We start from the raw sequence: 19,962 nt of genomic DNA, 5'->3' as shown, positions 1-19,962 counted from the left end.
CTATGTAGACCAGGCTAGCCTTGAGCTCACAGAGACCCTCCTGTCTCTGCCTCCCTGGATTATAAGCATGTGCCACCAAACCCAGCAGCATAATAATCCACTTTTAAAAGGAGACGAGTGAGGCTCAGAGTGACTGACTGGCGCGTCACACAGCTCCCTTTGACCTGACTGTTCTCCTCCGCCTTTCTTCCCGCAGGAAAGAACACGTGTGCCAAAGTGGCAGGGCTCGTGCTCAAAGTCCTTTCAGACCTCCTTGGCCATGAGAACCGTGAGGTACTCGGGCGGAGCTGCTTGCCCTGGGGTGAATTGGGGAACTGTAATGACCACCTGGGTGCTTGTGACCTCAAAGGCAAGGGGCTGGCTTTGGGCAGTTGCTGTATTCAACGTACATTCCTTCCTGTATTTGAGGGTTCTCTGTGTATGTGCGTGTGTGCACGTGCATGAGTGTGTGTGTTTATGTGTGTGTGTGTTTACTTGTGTATGAGTGCACGTGTGTGGGGGTGTCCATGAAGGCCTGAATTTGATACTGGGTGTCTTCCTTCATTGCTCTCCACTTTATTACTGAGGCAAGATCCACGAGAGCATGGACCCCTGAGCTCTCCTGTTCTGCTAACCTGGCTAGCCAGCTTGCCCTAAGGACCCACAGTTGCCTCCCAAGTGCTGGGATTATTGGCGCCACCACACCTGCCCCGCTTTTACATGAGTACTCGGGATCTGAACTCAGGCCATTCTGCCTGTAAAGCAAGCGTCTGTTAAGACTCCCCAGCCCATCCTCTAACCATTTTTGTAAGGAACTTTGCATCTGGTATAGTTTCAAACTTCTTCCTCCTCACTTCCTGGTGCCCTGCCTCCACTGGTCTAGCCAGGTCCTTGTCCCCCTCACTGTCTGGTGTCATCTATCATTCCTGGGCTCGTCCCCTGACATTAACACTCCTCCTGTCCCCTCTACCCTTTAATGTCTGTCTGTGGACACGTGTGCCCTTAAATACCTCTGGTGCTGTGTTTGTGTGAACTTAATTTGCATAAAAGATACTGCAACCTAGAGCTCCTCAGTTGATGACTGTCCCCTGGCATTTGGTGACATTCTCTGTTGCTTCATGGGTCTCACTGCCGCAGTACCCCGGCTTTCACTGTGTCCTGGCACACACCTTCTTTCTCACGGGCAGGCCTGTGACAGTCACAGCTCTGCTGCTGCAGTTGTCCTATAGTAAACACACACACTGAGCTCCATGGGACATGTCGCCCTTGTGGCTGCCAGCTCACAGCATATGCAGGGATCAAGTTGCCCTCCAGAATGACCCCATTACCACACAGCTGGTGTTACTTTATAAGTTTTCTAGCCATTTTAAAATATGATAAGTTAGCAAAAACGTGGGTACAGGTGATTCATCTCTCACTTACAAATATTTTTCCAGAAATGATAGCATCTCACAGTAGTCCAGCCTGTCCAAAACTCTCTCTATAGCCCCAGCTGGCCTCAAACTTGCAATTCCCTTCCCTCAGCCTCCAGAGTACTGGGATGATGGCAACACTCTGCATCTGCAGCTGCAGCTCAACCAAAATTAGACGTATGTTGACACAGGACTTCTTTCAGCAGGCATGATCGGCAGGACCTTTGGATCAAGAAGAGCATTAGGTTGCCCTGCATCTATTCCTATTTCAAGCGGACAGCTCTGGTCTAGTTCTTTTCACAGACAGCTACATTCCCCTACAGCTGCATCACCTCACTGACGTTAGGTGGCTGTTAGAGTTCATGCTGGGCCTTTTATATTTCAAAGCCAGCAAGTTTTTCACAACTTCAGTCCTGGCTCATCGCTCCCTGAGTCTCTTCTTCATTATGTTTAACTCAGGCAGGTTAGCGCTGCAGGAGCCACAGTCTTTCTGAGAGTTAATAGAATGCAAAATACCTTAGCCCAGAGGAGTCGGTTCTTGTCATCGGCGGGCACCAGTGCCTTTGCTTAAGAGCAATAGAACCTTGTCTAGCAGGCACAAAGCCATGCCTTCCATCCCCAGGGCCTCATAAACCAGGCACCATAGGACTGGGGAGGGAGAGGAAGGAGAGTCAGAAGGTCAAGCTCATCATCAGCTCTATAACAAGTTGAAGCACACCTGTTTCAAAAAGAAAAGGTACAGCCGGGCGGTGGTGGCGCTCGCCTTTAATCCCAGCACTCGGGAGACAGAGGCAGGTGGATCTTTGTGAGTTCGAGGACAGGCTCCAAAAGCTACACAGAGAAACCCTGTCTTGAAAAACAAACAAACAAAAACCTTGTAAAAAAAGAAAAGGTACTTACTTAAATACACGTGTGTGTTCTGGAAGAGTGGGGCTGCAGCAGACAAAAGTTGCCCCTGTGTATCCTGTGTTAGATAGCCCTGGTCTTGAAAGATGAGACCCAGGGTCATCAGGAGAAAGCTGCTCGTACTTGTGTGCACATTAGGATTTTGGGGGTATGGAGAAAGTGGTTCTTGTCAAATTGAATAGGCAAGAAGGCTCAGCTGCATGGTAGTTGGATCACAGGGCAAACTTCAGAAGTGGGGTCTAGTTTAGAGACAGTGTATCCTCAGTTATGACAGTGACATCTGAGCAAGGACAGTAGCAGCAGATGAGTGTCATGGCACGGGTATGTGGATTCACGCATGTCCGTGGAATGCAGACTCAGAGGCATCTTAAGAATGAATCTAGCCTTTCATGGCTGCAGGGGGGTCCAGCCTGGAAGGACTGAAGCACTCTTCCCTCACCTAGGGCAGTTTTATTTCTCTCCAATATGGTTTAGCCAGTTAATTTCCACATGCTCAAAACACCCTGAAAGGGGCTCCCAACAACACAATGCCAAGTGCAAATTCCTCGATTTCTCAGGTACCAGGTTTTCCGGGTTTCCTGAACCAAGTTTTGCATAGACCTTTGTATCCTTGGGAAAGTCCAGACAAGATTCACATGGAGGGCAGCAAGGGAAACAAAAGGTGTCTGCTAAACAAAAGACAGATTGGGGCTAGGTGCTGCTCTCTGGAGCCAGGCCAGGTGCAGCTCAGCAGGAATGCCACCACAGGGAAGCAAGGGCTCTTAGCAATAATGGCCAGAGAGGAAATATTGGGAATAAATAGCAGAATCCATGATGACTCTCAAGTTTCTGATCTGGGTGACCAGGATGCTAGAAAATACACTAGTTAAGCAGTGACATGTGACAGGAAGCAGTTTGAGAAGGGGTGGTGAATGTGCATTCTGGGTTCTGGAAACAGAGACACCAGCTCTCCCTTAGCTAGACTCTTCCTGAGTCTGGCATCTGGTAATTGAGTTGTTAGTATTTGAAAACTTGCAAATAAATAACTGGTCTTTTTTCTCCCCTTAAAGATACAGCCATACGTGAATGGAGCCCTGTACAGCATCCTTTCCATCCCGTCCATTCGTGAGGAGGCCAGAGCCATGGTAAGAGGATGTGCCGAGCTGGGCGTAGCGGTTCACAACCTTGGTACTTGGGAGGCTGAGGCAGGAAGATCTCTGCAAGTTTGAGACCAGCCTAAGCTACATAGTGAGTTTGAGGCCAGTCTGTCTCACATGAGACTTTCTTGTGAGTCCCTGTCTCTCTCTCTCTCTCTCTCTCTCTCTCTCTCTCTCTCTCTCTCACACACACACACACACACACACACACACACACAGCCCTGAGCACTTCCACGGCTCCTCCCAGCACCGTAAGTCAGAACTGTGGTGAGAAGACGATCTCTACTCCATCCCATCCATCCAGGGCAGGCCTTTACATGGCTTACAGACTCCCTAAAACTGTATATAAAAGATAGATTTGTGGTTTTCTCAAGGGAGAATCTGTTGTTTCTATCAGAATCTCACAAGGATCCCTACATTGTAAATGGTAAGGAGCTAACAGTGTTGGGAAAATTCTAGCAGGCTTATTTTTGCAATGTTGGAGGTGTTTCTGGGCAGTTTATAAAGCTGATTGACATCTCAATTGCTGGTAAATAGAGTTTTACTTACTTTGTTTACATTTGTGCTTATATTTGAAGTACAACAACAACGGCTGTGTGATTAGTGTCTTATTTGAGAGGACAGTTGTTTCTAAAGCTAGTTAGCCAGCAAAACCACTAAAGCTTTGGCCTTTTTCCTGATGCTATGTGAAACCAGAGTACCTGTGTACATATTCAGTTCTGTGGTGAAGGGATTAGATGTGTTTCCGTGCTCAGAACACAGGAGACCACAAGAACATTCCACCCCATGGTTTTGTTTTTTTAAGAGAATTACTAAATCTTCTAGTTGTCAACAGTTAAACAAGACATGACTCAGTTCAGAACTGTCTGTGTGAATACACCCAACAATGGAACTTAACTGCCTTCAGTATTAAAACTAACTAGTATTTAGGGGTGGCAAGATGTCTCAGTGGATAAAGGCACCTGCCACCAAGCTGAATTCTGGTAGAAGAGGATTAATTCCTGGGAGTTGTTCTCTGACTCCCACATGCACACTGTGGTGCTCTCTGCTCTTTCTGTTCTGGGGCAGGGGCTTCCTCCTAGTCAGCCTCTCAGTGGTCCCTGAAGTTGGACTGACTGCGTTGTGTCCATTTTCTTGCCCATGACTTTGAAGTAGACTTCTCTGCCTAGAGTCACATGGCTGGGGGTGAAAGGATGAAAAATGGCGCTGGTTACTGCGTGGCAAGGTCACGACAGAACCCAGTATTAGGTTTAGAGCTTTATTAGGAGGAAGAGGGGTAGGGGAGGACCAAAAGGACCAGGCCTGGGAAAGAGCACGTGAAGAGGGCAGAGAAAAAGATGGTGGGGAAGAGACAGAGCAGAGCAGAGAGAGGGTGGGGTCTGCGTCCGGCTTTTTAAGGGCTCCCGGTATGGAACTACACCATGTATGCGCTGATTGCTGACCACGCCGCACACATAGTCACCAGCGCACACTGATGATGTAAGACGCAAGACCCTTTGCTTAACTCCTGAACCGCACATGTGTGGTCATGTAGCTGGAGTGAGGGCAGAATTCTAACATTCCAGACTTTTTGCTTATTATAAAAAAGCGAGGGAACAGGAATAGGGACGTCGTTTCTCCCAGAAAAACTGCTTCCAGCTGACTTGGTGGGCGTCAGTTGACTCTTGGGATAGGGAAGGGAGCTTCTGAAGTAGACAGGTGTCCTGGGATGGTGGGCTGTCTGTCATCTGCTGCCCTGGAGTTGTCCATCCTTTCTGGCTCAGAACTCTTTGGCTGACAGGATACTGGTGAGACAGAAAAAGCTTAGGAAAAAAGAATCACTATTATTTTTATTTTCTTTGGAGTGTTCTCTGACCAAGGGAGTTTGTGTTTGGCACTTATCTGAAGTAGATCCGACCTGTCCAGATGGATTTAAGCTGGTTTCTGGAGCTTGGGAAAAATTTTGAACATGTTAAGAAGCAGCTGTCAGTCAGAGTTCCAAACCAGAAAGGATAGACAACTTCAGGGCAGTGGAACACAGACAGCCCACCATCCCAGGACGTCAGAAACTCCCTTCCCTATCCCAAGAGCCAACCGACGCCCACCAAGTCAGCTGGAAGCAGTTTTTCTGGGAGAAACAACGTCCCTATTCCTGTTCCCTCACTTTTTTATAATAAGCAAAAAGTCTGGAATGTTAGAATTCTGCCCTCACTCCAGCTACATGACCACACATGTGCGGTTCAAGAGTTAAGCAAAGGGTCTTGCGTCTTACATCATCAGTGTGCGTTGGTGACTATGTGTGTGGTGTGGTCACGCAATCAGCACATGCGTGGTGTAGCTCGGTACCGGGAGCCCTTAAAAAAGCTGGGCGCAGACCCCACTCTCTGCTCCCCCCCCCATCTTTCTCTCTGCTCGCCGCATGTGGTCCTTCCCAGGCCTGCTTCTCTTGTATCCCACCCCCTCTTCCTCCTAATAAAGCTCTCTGTAACTAGGTAGTCGTGGCCATGGTTTGTGACTTTTCCACACGTAACCAGTGCTGCCACCAGCACCGTTTATCATCCTTTCAAGGGGCACCTGTGTTTTCTTCCAGAGCTTTCCATACCTGTGCTGCAATATCACACCAGAAATTAAAACTGCTCTCCTTCCCCCACTCCCTCTCTCTCTCCCTCCCTCTCCTCCTCCCTCTCTCCCTTCCCCCTCCCTCCTCCCCTTCCTCCCTCCCTTTCTCCCTCTCCCCCTTTCCTCCCTCTCCCCCCTTCCTCCCTCTCTCCCTCTCCCCCTTTCCCGGAAGTACCAGGGATGAAACTAAGGAGACTTAGTGGCTAAGCATGCACTCTGCCACTAAGCCTCCTCCCAGCACTAATGCGATCTTTAGTCCAGTGAGAAGTCGGCCATAGTGGATTGTTTTCTCTCCCTGTAGTCCTGTTTCCTCTGTTGGGACAAGCTGAGCATCCCTCATACAAGAATTCGGACTCCAGGGGGCCGAGAGATGGCTCAGCAGTTAGGAGCACCTGCCACTCTTCTTGAGGATCCAGGTTCAGTTCCCATCACACACACTGGGCAGCTTGTGCCCACCTGTAACTCCAATGTTCTCTTCTGGCCTCTGAGGACACCTGCACACATGTGGCTGGCATGAATGCATGCACATACTCGTATGTGCACATACACATAAAAATTAAATCTTTAAAACATATTTATTATCTTAAATGTATACATTTGAGAATCACTGATGAGCATATTCAATAACAAATTCCAATAAACAAAAGTACAGAATCTGAAATGCTCCAGAATCAGAAACTTTTTTGAGCACTGACATGAAGCCACAGATGGGAAATTCTCACCCTGAAACTTTCATTCACAAAACTGTTGCAAATGTTGTTATAGCCAGGTCAGGTGGTGCATGGTCCTAGCACTCAGCAGACAGAAGCAGGAGGATCATGAGCTTGAGGCCAGTGTGGGCTATACAGTGAGACTGTCTCAAAAATAACAACAGGTTGTGTGTGTGTGTGTGTGTGTGTGTGTGTGTGTGTGTGTGTGTGTGTGTGTGTTGTATACTATGTAATATAGGTATACTATGTAAAATTATCTTGAAGCTACATATGAAAGGTATGTGAAACTGAAATATAAATGGATTTTCATTAGACCTGGGTTCCATCCCTAAGATGTCTTATTAGGTATGTGCAGATATTCCAGAGTCCAGAAGATGCAAACCTTTCTGATCCAAGCTTCCCACCAAGCTGACTCAGCCTTTGTTTTCACTGTTTTCTTTAATGGTAGCTGAGCTAAGTTCCTCCTCTTTCTGTGTGGCACACTGTGTGCTCGGAGACATCCAAGTGGCTAGTGATGAGGCCTCTTGTCCCCCCACCTCCTCTGTGCAGGTTGATCTGAAGTGCCGGGTTATTGCTTTCAAGATGAAATACCAGGTTTTGTTGTTTATTTTTGCCAGCAGGGTCTCACTCTAACCCAGGGAAGGACGGGGCCCTTGGTCCTCCTGCCTTGGCCTCCTGAGTGCTAGGATTACAGGCGTGTGCCGCCACACCCAGCAGAATACTGTTATTTTTTATGCCTACTCATTTCTATAATTTAGATTAAACATTACCTACTATATGTGGTTTTAAAAAAAATATGTGGAAGTTTTCATTGGAGTATTTGCTGTGAAGAAAGTGTTCAAACAACCCTCCTAACTCCAGAGGGATTGAGCTGTTTGTTTTCCACGTGCTTAACTAAGCCGGACACGTAAGAATGAGAGTCAATTAGACTAAAATGTCTATAAAGATGTGGGCAGATAATCCTCACAGGATTGCCTCTGGGAGAAAAGAGTTTGAAGGAGTTCTTTGTCTCCGGCTGTTCCTAAGCTGCTCAGTAACCATTGTGGTTATTGGCATGTTGAGGTTGAGCACATGACGGTCTCCTAATAATAGTCCCCTAACTCACTCCTGTGGGGATGGAAGTGGGGAAGAGTCCACTGTGTGAGGCAGAGACAGATCGTTTAGCCTTTCTGGCAGCCAAGAACTAAGGCAGACTGTGGTAGATGGCTGTGGGACAAGCCCAGATACCTGTCGGGCCCACAGTGTCTCAGTCCTCTGGGACACCCGTCACTTGTTCCTGTCTTCAGACTATGCCTTCACGGTCTGCTCTCTCGAGGCGTCCTGTCCTGCCTCACGTGGAGTGCCCTTGTCCTCTAAGGTTCTGGCCCAGCCCTCAGGTCTTCTCACTGTGCCCACTGGGGCGCCTCCTCTGCTCAGGGCTTCAGCTGCACTCGCCTGAGCCACAAGTCCCGCCAGACCCAGCAGGTGCCGGCCGTTTGACCACTCAGGAGCATCCTTGGTGCGTCCACTGGACTAGACACCATCGATGAGGTATAACTTGCAAAAATGGAGTGCTCAGGTCTTACATACAGTTACATACAGGCCTTACCTTTTGAGAGACACAGACATCTACAGAAGTAGTACCAATGATAGAGCTTATCTCTGGAAGAAGTTGAGTGATTCAAGTAAGGTAGAGTTGGGACCTAACTCCGGAGCTGAGATCACATTCCAAACTCAACGTGATAAAAGCTAAATTCTGATCTACATTCTGTTAGAGCTAGTACTTCTAGATTAGCCGTTTAAAGAGAACACAACTGGGCATGATGGCTCTCGCCTCTAATCCTAGCACTCAGGAGGCAGAGGCAGGAGGGTCTTTGTGAGATTGAGACTAGCCTGGTCTGTTTCTATAGTGAGTTCCAGACCAGCCAGGACTACATAGTGAGACCTTTCTCCAAAATAAATAAATAAGTTAATTCATAAAATTGAAAAAATAAAATACAGAGCATACTGGCTCATATCACCACAAGCTCAAGGGCATGCGTTAGGCAGTGGATGATGGCAGTTTGTCTGCCGGTGAGCCAGCCTCTCTGGACACCAGTCACTCTGTTTTGGGTTCACTCTTAGACATGTTTCCCCTCTTGGTGCCAAGAAAACCTTGATTGGTCCAGCACAGCACATGCACCCATTCCAGTTCTTCCAGGACAGGGAGGAGGCGTAGTCCTCTGACAGTTAGTATCTTATCTCCATGTTCGCTTTCGTTCTCCTAGCTAGAGTGGGTGGTTCTAGTGCCGCTGTGTTACAGTGGCACAGCGTGGTAACTCTGTCATTTTGTATGGTTTCTCTTTCAGTTTTATGGGTATGGATGTTTCACCTGCACGTATGTGTGTGTACTTGCACCCTTGGTGCCCAGGGAAGCCAGAAGAAGGTGTCAGATGCCCTGGAACTAGAGTTCTAGACAGTTGTGAGCTGCCATGTGGGTGCTGGCAATCAAACCTGGGTCCTCTGTGAAGTTAGTATCGCTCTTAACCGTCTAGCCATCTCTCCAGCCCCATCGTTCCTTCTTTAAAATTTTAATAAGGCTGGACCTGGTGGTGGCCTATGGCTTTAATCCCAGCACTTGGGAGACAGAGGCAGGCAGATCTCTTTTAAGTTTAAAGCTAGCCTGGTCTATATAATGAGTTTCAGGCTAGCCAGGGCTACATTGTAAGACCCTGTCTCTGAACACCAAAGATGTAGTTAATGTATTTGGAAGGCGGGACAGCGGGATGGCGGGACGGCATGCGCACATAGAGGCGTCAGTGGACGACTTTGCGGCCGTGTCTGTCTGGTGTCTGGTGCTTCCTGCGTACTCCAGCCTGCCTTACCGTCCTGCCTCTACCTGGTGTCTCACGTAGGAGTGCCGGGATTACAGATGTGCACTGCCACATCTGGCTTTTTACGTGGGCTCCGGGTTCGTACTCAGGTCATCAGGCTTGTGCGGCCGGTGCTTTTACCTGCCAGGCCATCTCCCTGGCCTCTCTGTCATTCTTTTGATAGAGTAAGAATTATGGTTGGTTGAAAAAGCCTCTGTTTCTTCAAAACATGTGGTTCAGCTTTTCAAAGACCATAAATGACCCTTAGGGAAAACGTGGGAAAGAAGTCACTCCCCAAACTGTGTTTCCCAAACTAAAGGCATTAGTGTACATGTACCGTGAGTGCTGGGATACAGGCATACAGTGCAAGCTCACGATCTTTTCAGTTTTTTCTAAGTGTATTATAATGTTATAATTAAATTGAGATAGTCAACCAAGAAGAAGACAATTTCACTGTGAATTTTAAAATGAATGTTTAATACCAAGCAGATAACTTTTTATTTTAAATAGCCTTTCCCCAAAAGAAGAAAAAAAAAATACCTTTTGGCTGGGATGAAACTACCCCACTGAAGGTAGTCTCTCTGTCTCAACACTGAAACGTTGGCTCTCTCTTCACTGCTCCTAGGGAATGGAGGATATCCTGCGATGCTTCATCAAAGAAGGCAGCGCCGAAATGATCCGCCAGATAGAGTTCATCATCAAGCAGCTGAATTCCGGTCAGTTTCCTGCCAGATCTCTGTCTTATCTTTTGAACCGCTCACACGTGTCAGAAGGTGCACAAGCTTTCTCAAGTTCATGGTGCCTGACGTCATTCAGGAGGCTTTTGAGTCAGATGTGGTGGTGCACACCTGTGATCCCAGCACCAGAGAAGCTGAGGCAGGAGGATCATAATGAGTTCAAGGTCAGCTTAGACTACATAGCAAGACGCCATCTCAAAACATAAAAAAGAAGCCTCCAAAGAAAGTAGGGGGGCCAAGTTCAATACGTGAAAGTTTAGCCAAGGGCTAGAGTGTGACTCCGTAGGACAGTGTGTGCTTGGCCCACAGAAGGCCCTGGGTTCCATATCTACTATCTCTCTCTCTCTCTCTCTCTCTCTCTCTCTCTCTCTCTCTCTCTCTCTCTCTCTCTCACACACACACACACACACACACACACACACACACACACACACACGCACATGCACACGCACATGCACACGCAGGATACACTCCTCAAAGGGGATGTGAGAGCCAGGGAGAGAGCTCTATCACTAAAGTGCTTGCCGTGCAAGTGTAAGGACCTGAGTGTGAACAGCAGCACCCGTGTAAAAAAAGCCAGGCATGGTGACACGCACTTGTAATCCTAGAACTGGAGAGCTGGAACCAGGCAGATCCCTGAGGCTCCCTGGCCAGTCAGCCTAACCTGGGTCCCAAAGAGAGACAGTGTCTCAACAGACAAGATGGACAGCTCCTGTGGAATGACATGAAGGGTTGACCCCTGGCCTCCACATTCACACACATACATACATACATGTGTGTGTACACCCTTCCCCACAAGTTTAGCCAGGTAGTCAAGGTCAGATTGTCCATATTAACACCTCTTATCACAGTAGAGATCTCTTATCACACTAGAGGTGTGTGGTCAACAAAAGGGAGGTCAGAGCAATTCCTGAAACCTTCTCTTTACTTGTAAGATCTCTTTACGAGCCCCTCCTGTCCCCTCTTAAATCCTGCCCCACTGATAAGGGCAACGTTCCCAGGTCCTACGGCCAGTTAGTGGAACAGATGCTAGTCTTTCTAGAACCATGTAGAAATGCCACCATGTCACCATTCCAGAAAATGTGCAGGTGCCACCTGGCAGCAGGGAGGAGGCCGCATGGTCCCCTTCTTTCCAGCCTCCTCCAATGCCATGATACACATCTGGCAAGAGAAGCAGAGAAGCCTTGTGTGAGGGATAGGGAAGCCCCTTTCTCTGTCTGTGGACTCTTGACACAGGGGCCCTGATGCTGCCAGCATCGAGGACCAGTTTATCGCCTGTCTCCTGCCTTCCCTGGCACCAGCAATCCAAGTGTGCAGTTCTATTCAGCACACAACAAAAAAGGGAAATGCCTACATGTAGCCACTCCGGCTCCCAGTCTGGACTGTGTCCATGTTAACAAAATCATAGTCCTGGGGGAGGGGAAGCTCTGACATCCTTAGGTTGTCCCAGCAAGGTGGGAAAGCTCTGACATCCTCAGGTTGTCCCAGCAAGGTGGGGCATGGAGAATCCTAACGGAAAATTTCAGCCTGGCACAGAAACCTGCAGACTGTGCAGCCAACAACAGAAGGAAGGTTTGTCCCCTGGCTGAGGCCCAGGCCACAACTCCAGCTGTCCATGAGGGTAGCCAGTGGATACTAGCTGGTCTTAGAGAAAGGTCAGCCGATATACTGGGCAGGAGCAAGGCAGAGCAGGACCCCAACTTCAGGTTGTGTTAGTTACCAAGGGAGTGCCCTTTTAAGGCATGCACCAGCTCAGAAGCCGTGAGGACATGGTTGTCCCAGGAGGAGAACTGAGGCCTGTAGGGACTCCAGCTCATAGGCCTGGAGGGTTCTGGCAAGTAAGGATGTCTGAGCCAACAAGTTAAGAGATTATAGGGTTGAGGATTGGGAACTGGACTGGGGAGTCAAAGAGTGTCTAACTGTGGGGCCTTAACACATGTGAACATAAGGAGTGTGTAATTGGTGACATAGCGGTAGCGCCATTTTGAAAGGCATTTCCTCATCGTGGACTGGAGTGTGCTGTCCAGGAGCAGAGAGAGTTAGATGATTAAAGCACAGGCAAATGCAGAGCAAAGCACTGTCTGGACAGCCAGCATCGAGACCAGGGTGCAGGTCAGGCGGGTGCAGCTGTGGAAGACCCAGGGAAGGGACGAGCTTCTGTGTCCCGCTGGCTCTGGACCGGGAAAGTCAGCATCGACCTTCCCTTAGAATAAGGTGGTGTCAGCATGGCTGCTTGCTTCATATAGTTTGTTTGTCTGCCCCCTTTCTCGGTGGCCGGCAGTCTCTTCAAGTGTGGTCTTAGTTCCTTCTTTCTTGCATTTCTTTCTTCTCCCAGGCTTTCTTGACCTTCATGTCTTGCTTTCAAGGAATAAAAATCTAATGAAGAAGATGTAGTAGGGACGTAGGGAGAAGTTAGTTAAGTCCTCTGCCTTCAGGGAGTTACGATCCAGAAGAGTGAATGGGAAAAGATCTCCTAGGGTTCTCTCAAGGAACAGAACCAATGGGAAGTGTGTGTGTGTGTGTGTGTGTGTGTGTGTGTGTGTGTGTGTGTGTGTGCGCGCGCGCGCGCGCGCGTGTGTGTGTGTGTGTTGTGTGTGTGCGTGCGTGCGTGTTACAAAAGAAGATTTGTTAGCTTGGCTTGCACAATTGGAGGCTGAATTGTCCTGCAGTGATTGTCCACCTGCTATAGAAGCAGAGAACCTGGGAGTTGCTCAGTCCAAGAATCTGGAATCCTGCTCAGAACAAGAAGACCGCAATCCAAGGCTAAAGGCCTGAAAGCTTCCTGGAGCTGTTGCTGGGCGTCCACACCGAAAGGCTGAAGAGGCTAGAGCAGCCTAGACGCCTTTGCTGTAGAAGAATGGAGTTTGCACACATGGCTGGCTTTCACTCACTCTGACCCTGCCTGGGTCCCCAACCTATTGAATGGGGCCACCATGTTCAGGGCAGGTCCTCCCACTCAGTTTCTGTCTTAACTGCCAATCATGTCAGTGTCCTTGTTAGTTAGTTTGTGTTGCTGTGGTGAGCTACCTGACGGAAGCACGTGAGGAGGGAGGGGTCTCTTGGCTCGTAGTGTGAAGGACCGTCCATCACAGCAGCACGGGCTTGCGGGAGCTGCCCCATTGCGTCTACAGCCAGGAGGGCTGAGGTGAAGACTGGAGAGGAGGGCCGGTGCTCAACCCACACTCTCTTTCTCTTTCTTCTGTATAACAGCCCTAGCTGTCGGCTTTGTAGCCCAGGCTGGCCTGGAACTCACAGAGACCCACCTGCCTCTGCCTCCTGAGTGCTGGGATTAAAGGTGTGTGCCATCACACCCAGCTCGCTTTCTCTTTTTCACTCAGAAATTCGGCCTGTGAAATAGGACTGCCCACATCTAAAGTGTCGCCTCTCCACCTATTCCATCTAGACACTCCCTCCCAGACCTGCCCAGAGGTTTGTTCCTATGGCGATGTTAACTTTCATCAGAGTGACAATCAAGATTAACCCTCAGTCTTAAGAGCCACACCCAGAAGTGAGCTTTACTAATCGAAGCAGCATCCCTTAGTTCAGTCGGGTTGGCAGTCAACCCTCACAGGGGTCTTCTGGCAAGTCGGTAACCGTCCACCCCTGGGAACTGGGGTTTTCCACAAGGGCCAGTGCTGTTGGGAGTCGAGACACGATGCTGAGAGACAGAGGAGGGCTCACTGAAGGCTGCTTGGAGGAGAAAGTCACTCATGTTGTGTGCTATGTACCTGGTCCAGACCCCTTAGTTCTGGTGTGCTGTAAAAGCCTCCCAGCTCTTCCCTTCCCTCCTTTCCCAGGCCCCTAGGAAGTAAGCAGTATGATCCCCATTTGTTAGGTGAGGAAATGGCTCCTTCTCAGATTCCGAGTACTGTGGACTTGTGCATCTGCGTAAACTGTAATGATGAGTCTCAGCCTTCAAGAACTTGGGAGCTGCTAGCACCCCTGCCCCCGCCCTGTGGAAAAGTCGTGGGTGTTATAGCATAGACCGGCCACTTTAGGCTTGTCTATTCTAAGAGACCAGATGAGGCAGCTTGGAAGAAATCAGGCTGTGTCCTCCCACCCCCAACAAAGAACTGACAGGCCCCTGCTCTGGCTGTTCAAAGCACACAGCCTTGGTGGGAAAGACAAGCCCAGTCCCACTCCCTTGTGGCTGCGTGGTGAATATACGCTTCTGCCTAGTGCTAATGCCCCGGTTCCCCTTTGCTCGCAGGCTCGGCCAGAAGTCACAGGGTGTGGCACTTCCGGCCCTCCCCCTCCCCCAGAAGCTCTGAATCAGAAACCCTCCTTGTTGAGGGGATTTTGAAAGTTCTTCCCTTCAGGCCCAGTCAGGCTGTGCCCGGCAGCAGTCTCTCCTAATGCAGCTCCTCCCCAGTTTTGAAGGGAGGGCTCTTCTCTCCCCATCATGGCATCTCTAGTATAAGTGCTCTCTCTCCTAATCTCCTCCTTCAAGGCCTGGTCAAGACCCCTATGGTCAGTCGGTCTCTGTATGTCCCCCTCCTGGCCCCCATTATGCTCATCTGAAGGGTAACCTCAGGTCAGCTCCTTTCCCAAACCTACGTCTTCAAGTTAGAGCAAAGGGCTTAGGAAGTGGAACCGCAGCAGGTTCCTCTGTGCCTCTGCTCGATGCCAGTTTTGTGTTCGTAAGAGTAAGGAGAAATATGTTCCGATAAAAACAGAGTGTTTGAAGTTGCTAAGAATGATAGCAAACTGTGACTGAAACAGTTGTGGTTAGCAGTGGCGGAGAGTCAATGGGTGTAGTGATGATCAGGAGGGAGCGCTCAGGGCTGCTCAAGGTCATGCTCAGAAGCTGGCAGGCAGGGTGTTGGGCTTGTGGTCAGCAGCATGGCTCTCTCTGTGATGCTCACTGAGTGCACTGGTTGACATTCAGTGACCGAGGGCCAAACCTTACGGTTTCTCTGATGAATTTTTTTCTTTTTAGAAGATTTACTGGATGGTGTTCTTGAATCCGATGATGATGAAGATGAAGATGATGAAGTAAGTTGAAGGCTCTTGGGACAACACAGAAAGCTCTGCCATCCTCCTCAGTGTCCCTCTGTGTCTCAAACACCTAGGCAGAAGTGGAGTCTCCTTCCCTGTGCCTTTCCTTGCAGTTCTGGGGTTAGTGGAGACTCGGTGTGGGGTGGTTCTGTACCCTCACATGAGGTCTCATGTGGCTGTCCTCATCCTCCACAACCCCTCTCCAGGGCTCCAGCCTGGACTTGGATGGGTCAGAAGCTGGGCTCCCAGAGGGAAGGAGCCAAAGTTCCCATCCTCTCTGGGCTCCGAAGTCTCAGGACAGTACTCCTGCGGCATTTGACTCAACATACACCTAAGCCCAGTTCAGACCCCATGACACCTGCGCCCCTCACAGGTGTGCATCGCACCTCCTCCGGCTTCTAGGAGAAGGTGGAGACAGTAGTTCTTCTCTGTGAGTTTTTGCTCTGAAGGGCTGTGAGCCCTACCTGTCTCCTTGGCTCATGATGAGATGCTCTGGACAAGGGGTCCTGGTTTGGTTTGGAGCGGGCAGAACCAACCACTTTACTGTCCCGTTTTCATTCTTTTGGTGTAGGTTTGCTGGCTGTGACAAATCTGGCCCCTGGTCCTCAGGGTTTTGGTGAGTTGTTGTAGAGGACAATAACTTGGAGGCTTCAGGCGGCAACTGAGATGATAAACTTCTGTGTGGCTTTCCCTTCAGACCTGGAAAGGACAGACATGTTATCCTATCGTTTTTTGTGGTGACAACATGACTTTTCTTCGTTCTGTGCATGGGGAGCAGTTAGTACAGATGTGAACACTAAGAGCATCTTCTCTTTGGGGAGCATCTGCCCCATACATGGATGTGGGAAGATGGACTTGTAGTCTTGGTTCTGCTCTGTCAGTTTAAAGAGTGTTTGATAAAAGCCAAATCTGTGTTCCCCAGAGGCATCAGTGAGGCCATGGTTAATTTAGGATCTGCCTGGTAACTAACTTCCCCAACAGCCCCGTTCCCTGTCTGCCATTACTTTTCTGGGCTGCAGGTGGCGCCAGTGGACACTCTTGCTTCTCCTGCCTGATGGGGCAAGGGAGCCCCAGATCTAGCCACCATCCTCTCCGTAGGGGACAGAGACCAGCCCTGCCACAAGGAAAGCTGCTGTGGTAAAACTTAGCAGAGTCAGCAGACTTTCTGTAAAGGGGAAGGTTGTCAGTGTGGTCAACCTGGGAAGGCCACATGGTCTCAGTTTGAACCACCCAATTCTGCCCTTTAACACACAGTGGCTGCTGGGAAACCTGCTGTATTCCCTCAAAACTATTTGTTGACACTAAAAGTTAGAAGACTATATAATTTTCATGTCATTTAATTTTTTCAAATATTTAAAAGCATAAAATTCGTTCTTCTCTGGAAACTAAACAAACGTAGGCACCTGCATTCAAGGCTGTTGCTGCCACCCAGGGGTAGAGCCCAGCCGCTGGCACCCGCGGTAAGGCACTGCCTTTGTGCTTGAGTAGTTCGGAGTTATGCATTTCATCCCATTAACTTTCTGTCACCGTACCCAAAAAAGGCTCCTCAAGTTCTGCTCTTCCTCTTCCTGTGTCATCTTTGGGGACTTTGGGGTTTCTCTGGTTTTTTGATGATTTGTTTTATATTGTTTGGAGACCAGAGTCTTATGCTGTAGTCAAGGCTGGCCTTGATCTTGTCTCCTCTTGCCTCGGCTTCCCAAGTGCTGGAATGGTCACCATGCTTGGTTTGTTCAATTGTTTTGCCACTAATCCTTTCGTTTTCTGTTGTAATAAGAATTCACTGGGTCCAAGTGTGCTGGTTAGTCATGGGGATTCAGCTTGTGCACATTTCCCTGTGGCAGGGCAGTAGTCAGCCACAGAACACACATGGACTGAGCTCTCTGGATTTGCTGCTTCTCCACAGCCGTGTCTTAAGTCAGGCCTTCTGCTGCTGTGACAAATGGAAATCAAACGCAACCTGTGGGGGAGAGGGCTCATCTGGTTTATGCTTCCACATCACAGTGTGTGATCAAGGATGTCAGGATAGGAATCTAAGCAGGATTCTGGAGGCAGGAGCTGATGCAGAAGCCATGGAGGAGTGCTGCCTGCTGGCTTGCTCCTCATGGCTTGCTCAGTTTGTTTTTCCACTCTGGGACCACCTGCCCAGAGACAGCACCACTCACACTGGGCTGGACCCTTCCACTTCAGTCATCAATCAGAACTGTTCCGGACTTGCCTGCAGGCCAAGCTGAGGGAAGCATCTTCCCAGTTGAGGCTCCTTTTTGAAGATAACTCTAGTTTGTGTCAAGTTGACGAAAACCAACCAGGGCTAAGGGTGGATTTGAAAACATTTGTCACAGTAACTAGGCTTCTCAGAAGTTTCCTAAAAGAGGTTTTGTAGAACAATGAAAGGACAGGGTCAGAAGTGATACTGACAACTGGAGGAAGCAGCAGGTCCTGGGCTTCCGTCTCCGTGACCCTCTCAGTGGACGGCTGGGCACAGTCTGCTGCGTCTGCTTGCACCAAGGCCAGGCATTACTTTTCTAACTGTTGATTAAAATGGCAGCTGCTCAAGTTAGATGTCAAGAACTACTTGAGCGACAGTGCTGGGGTCGCCTTTCACAGGGACCGCCCCGCAGGAGACAGAAGTACTGCCAGACGTCAGGGTCGGGTCTCACATGGCAGCGCTAGAGGGTTTTAATTTGATATTTGGACCCAGTGAAGGCTCGAGTCACCTGCACTGTTTTAGGCAGCTGCACAGTGCGTGGCTCTGCAGAGTGCCCGGGGCCCCACCTGAGTTACGCTGCCCTTGCCTTCCACTGAGCAGAAGTCTGCGTTCCCAGCATTCTGCCTCACTGCAAGCCCTTAAGAGGGGGCTCAGATGCAAAATCTAGTTTTTCTTCCTAATGTCTAAAAATGCAACTGTCCGTCTAATTGTGGAAAACTCAATTATGTTGAATATCTACCCATTTATAACTAAAAATTAAAAATTACAGAGCTAGCAATATGTCTTCTGACTTACAGACCATCTGGGGAACACAGTGAGGAGGGTAAACACAGCAGGGTGTGGTGGTGCTAGCCCTCCGGAAGGAAGCTGAGGCAGGGAGATGTTGAGTTCAAAGACAACATGGGCTACATAGCAATACCTTGTCTCAAAAAAAAAATCATAAAGTTAATGTGACCAGTTCTTAAAGCAAAGCAAACATATAAATCTACACGCCTGTGAGTTATAGATACACTTACGTGCCCATGTAGCAGAAAGGTGTGGAAAGCTACACCCTTCTTATTGACATTAGGGGAAGAAGAATGAGGAAGTGTGGGTGGGAGGCTGAGAGAGGTCTTGATCAACAGGGCTCCAGACTGCAGACTGTCCAGCAAGGGGAGAGGTAAAAACAGGACAGTGGATGTGGTGGGACTGAGGTCATTTGCACAGTCTGGGGTATTGGATTAGTGGGGCAAGGCCATGCTACAGTAAACGGAAGAGCAAGCAGGGCATTCTCCTCGTCACACAGTGTGGACACATGCAGGAAACGGGGAGGGATGAAGGGCCGTTTTGGTTTGGTTTAAGATGGGGAAAAAACTAAACATAACCACCCATGGCTGCTGGCAGACATGAGACTGGACAGTCAAGGTAGGGAGAGGAGGGCCTCAAGTGTTCTCATGGTCATCTGCCTCCTGAGTGCAGGGATTAAAGGTGTGCGCCACCACTGCCTGGCTCCCATTATCTTCTAAATTGCTTCATAGGGGCTAGATCAGTTGGTAGAATGTTTGCCTAACACACAGAGCCCTGGGTTCAGTCCTCAGCACCATAGAAACTGTGCTTGGTGCTATGCATTCAGGAGGTAGAGACAGCAGGTCAGAAGTTCAAGATCATCCTCCTTGATAACATAGTGAGTTTAATGGTGGCTGGGGTACATGAGACCCTGTCTCTAATGAAAGAGAAAGATGGAGGGTGGGTAATAAATAACTTGCTTCTTAGATTCTTTTGGTCCACAAGGCTTCAGACCCATTTAAATCTCCAGAGAAATAAAAGCAGCATTAGATAAGCTTGGAAATGCATTCGAGAGAATTCAAAATGCCAATCATTGTCCAGGCAGGGGTTCAGATGCTCCCATCTAGTGCTTTGAAGAGCCGTGTTATCTCATGTGCTTTATTTTTATGATTAACATGAGCACGTGTTACTCAGGGACTGGTAAAAAGCCCCGAGAGCCAGAAGCGTGGTACTAGTGTCCTCACCCTCAGATGAGGCTTGTGTCAGTTTACACACGGCTTTAGTGGAGAGAAAATGCCTTCCTGTACTATTGGAGAAATTGATTTTAAGGCAAATATTCTCTCCCTCTTGGCAAAATAGGCTTTCGTGCCAGGAGCAGTCGGCCATGCACATTAACTTGTAGGATCCATGGAAGTGACCCACAGTTTCTGCCCGTCCTATCTGTTCTTCATTATGTATTCAACAAATATTTAAGGACCTTGAAGTAACCGTGTTCTAGGAACTAGAGAAGGGATTAAAAACAAAAGATTCCATGAGAGTATCTGTGGTTTCCACTACCTCCGTAGAGGAGATAGGGATGATTCTGGGGCATGACCACGTGGCAGCTTCTGTTCTACGTGCCCCCTGTGTTCCCGCCTGCGTTCTGCCCTGTGGTTGCTACTGTTCCATTCTCGCAGATGAGCAG

At 49.0% G+C, this 19,962-nt stretch overlaps 1 protein-coding gene across 5 annotated transcripts in view; it reads left to right on the top strand.

The window, feature by feature from the left end:
- The window catches only part of Armc9 (armadillo repeat containing 9), a 136,513-nt gene that overhangs the window by 52,143 nt on the left and 64,408 nt on the right, over nucleotides 1-19,962 (top strand). For all 5 annotated transcript variants that reach the window (XM_052750534.1, XM_052750533.1, XM_052750537.1 and 2 more), the window contains exons 16-19: nucleotides 197-273; nucleotides 3,347-3,421; nucleotides 10,198-10,288; nucleotides 15,249-15,304. In XM_052750534.1, coding sequence (XP_052606494.1) covers nucleotides 197-273; nucleotides 3,347-3,421; nucleotides 10,198-10,288; nucleotides 15,249-15,304 — 299 coding nt within the window. The remainder of the gene's footprint in view (nucleotides 1-196; nucleotides 274-3,346; nucleotides 3,422-10,197; nucleotides 10,289-15,248; nucleotides 15,305-19,962) is intronic.

The sequence above is a fragment of the Peromyscus californicus genome, unplaced genomic scaffold, assembly GCF_007827085.1.
Source record: "Peromyscus californicus insignis strain IS unplaced genomic scaffold, ASM782708v3 Scaffold_21__1_contigs__length_65335640, whole genome shotgun sequence".
NCBI lineage: Eukaryota > Metazoa > Chordata > Mammalia > Rodentia > Cricetidae > Peromyscus > Peromyscus californicus.
The sequence above is the reverse complement of the archived record's forward strand: the minus strand, read 5'-3'. Positions and strand labels throughout refer to the sequence as shown.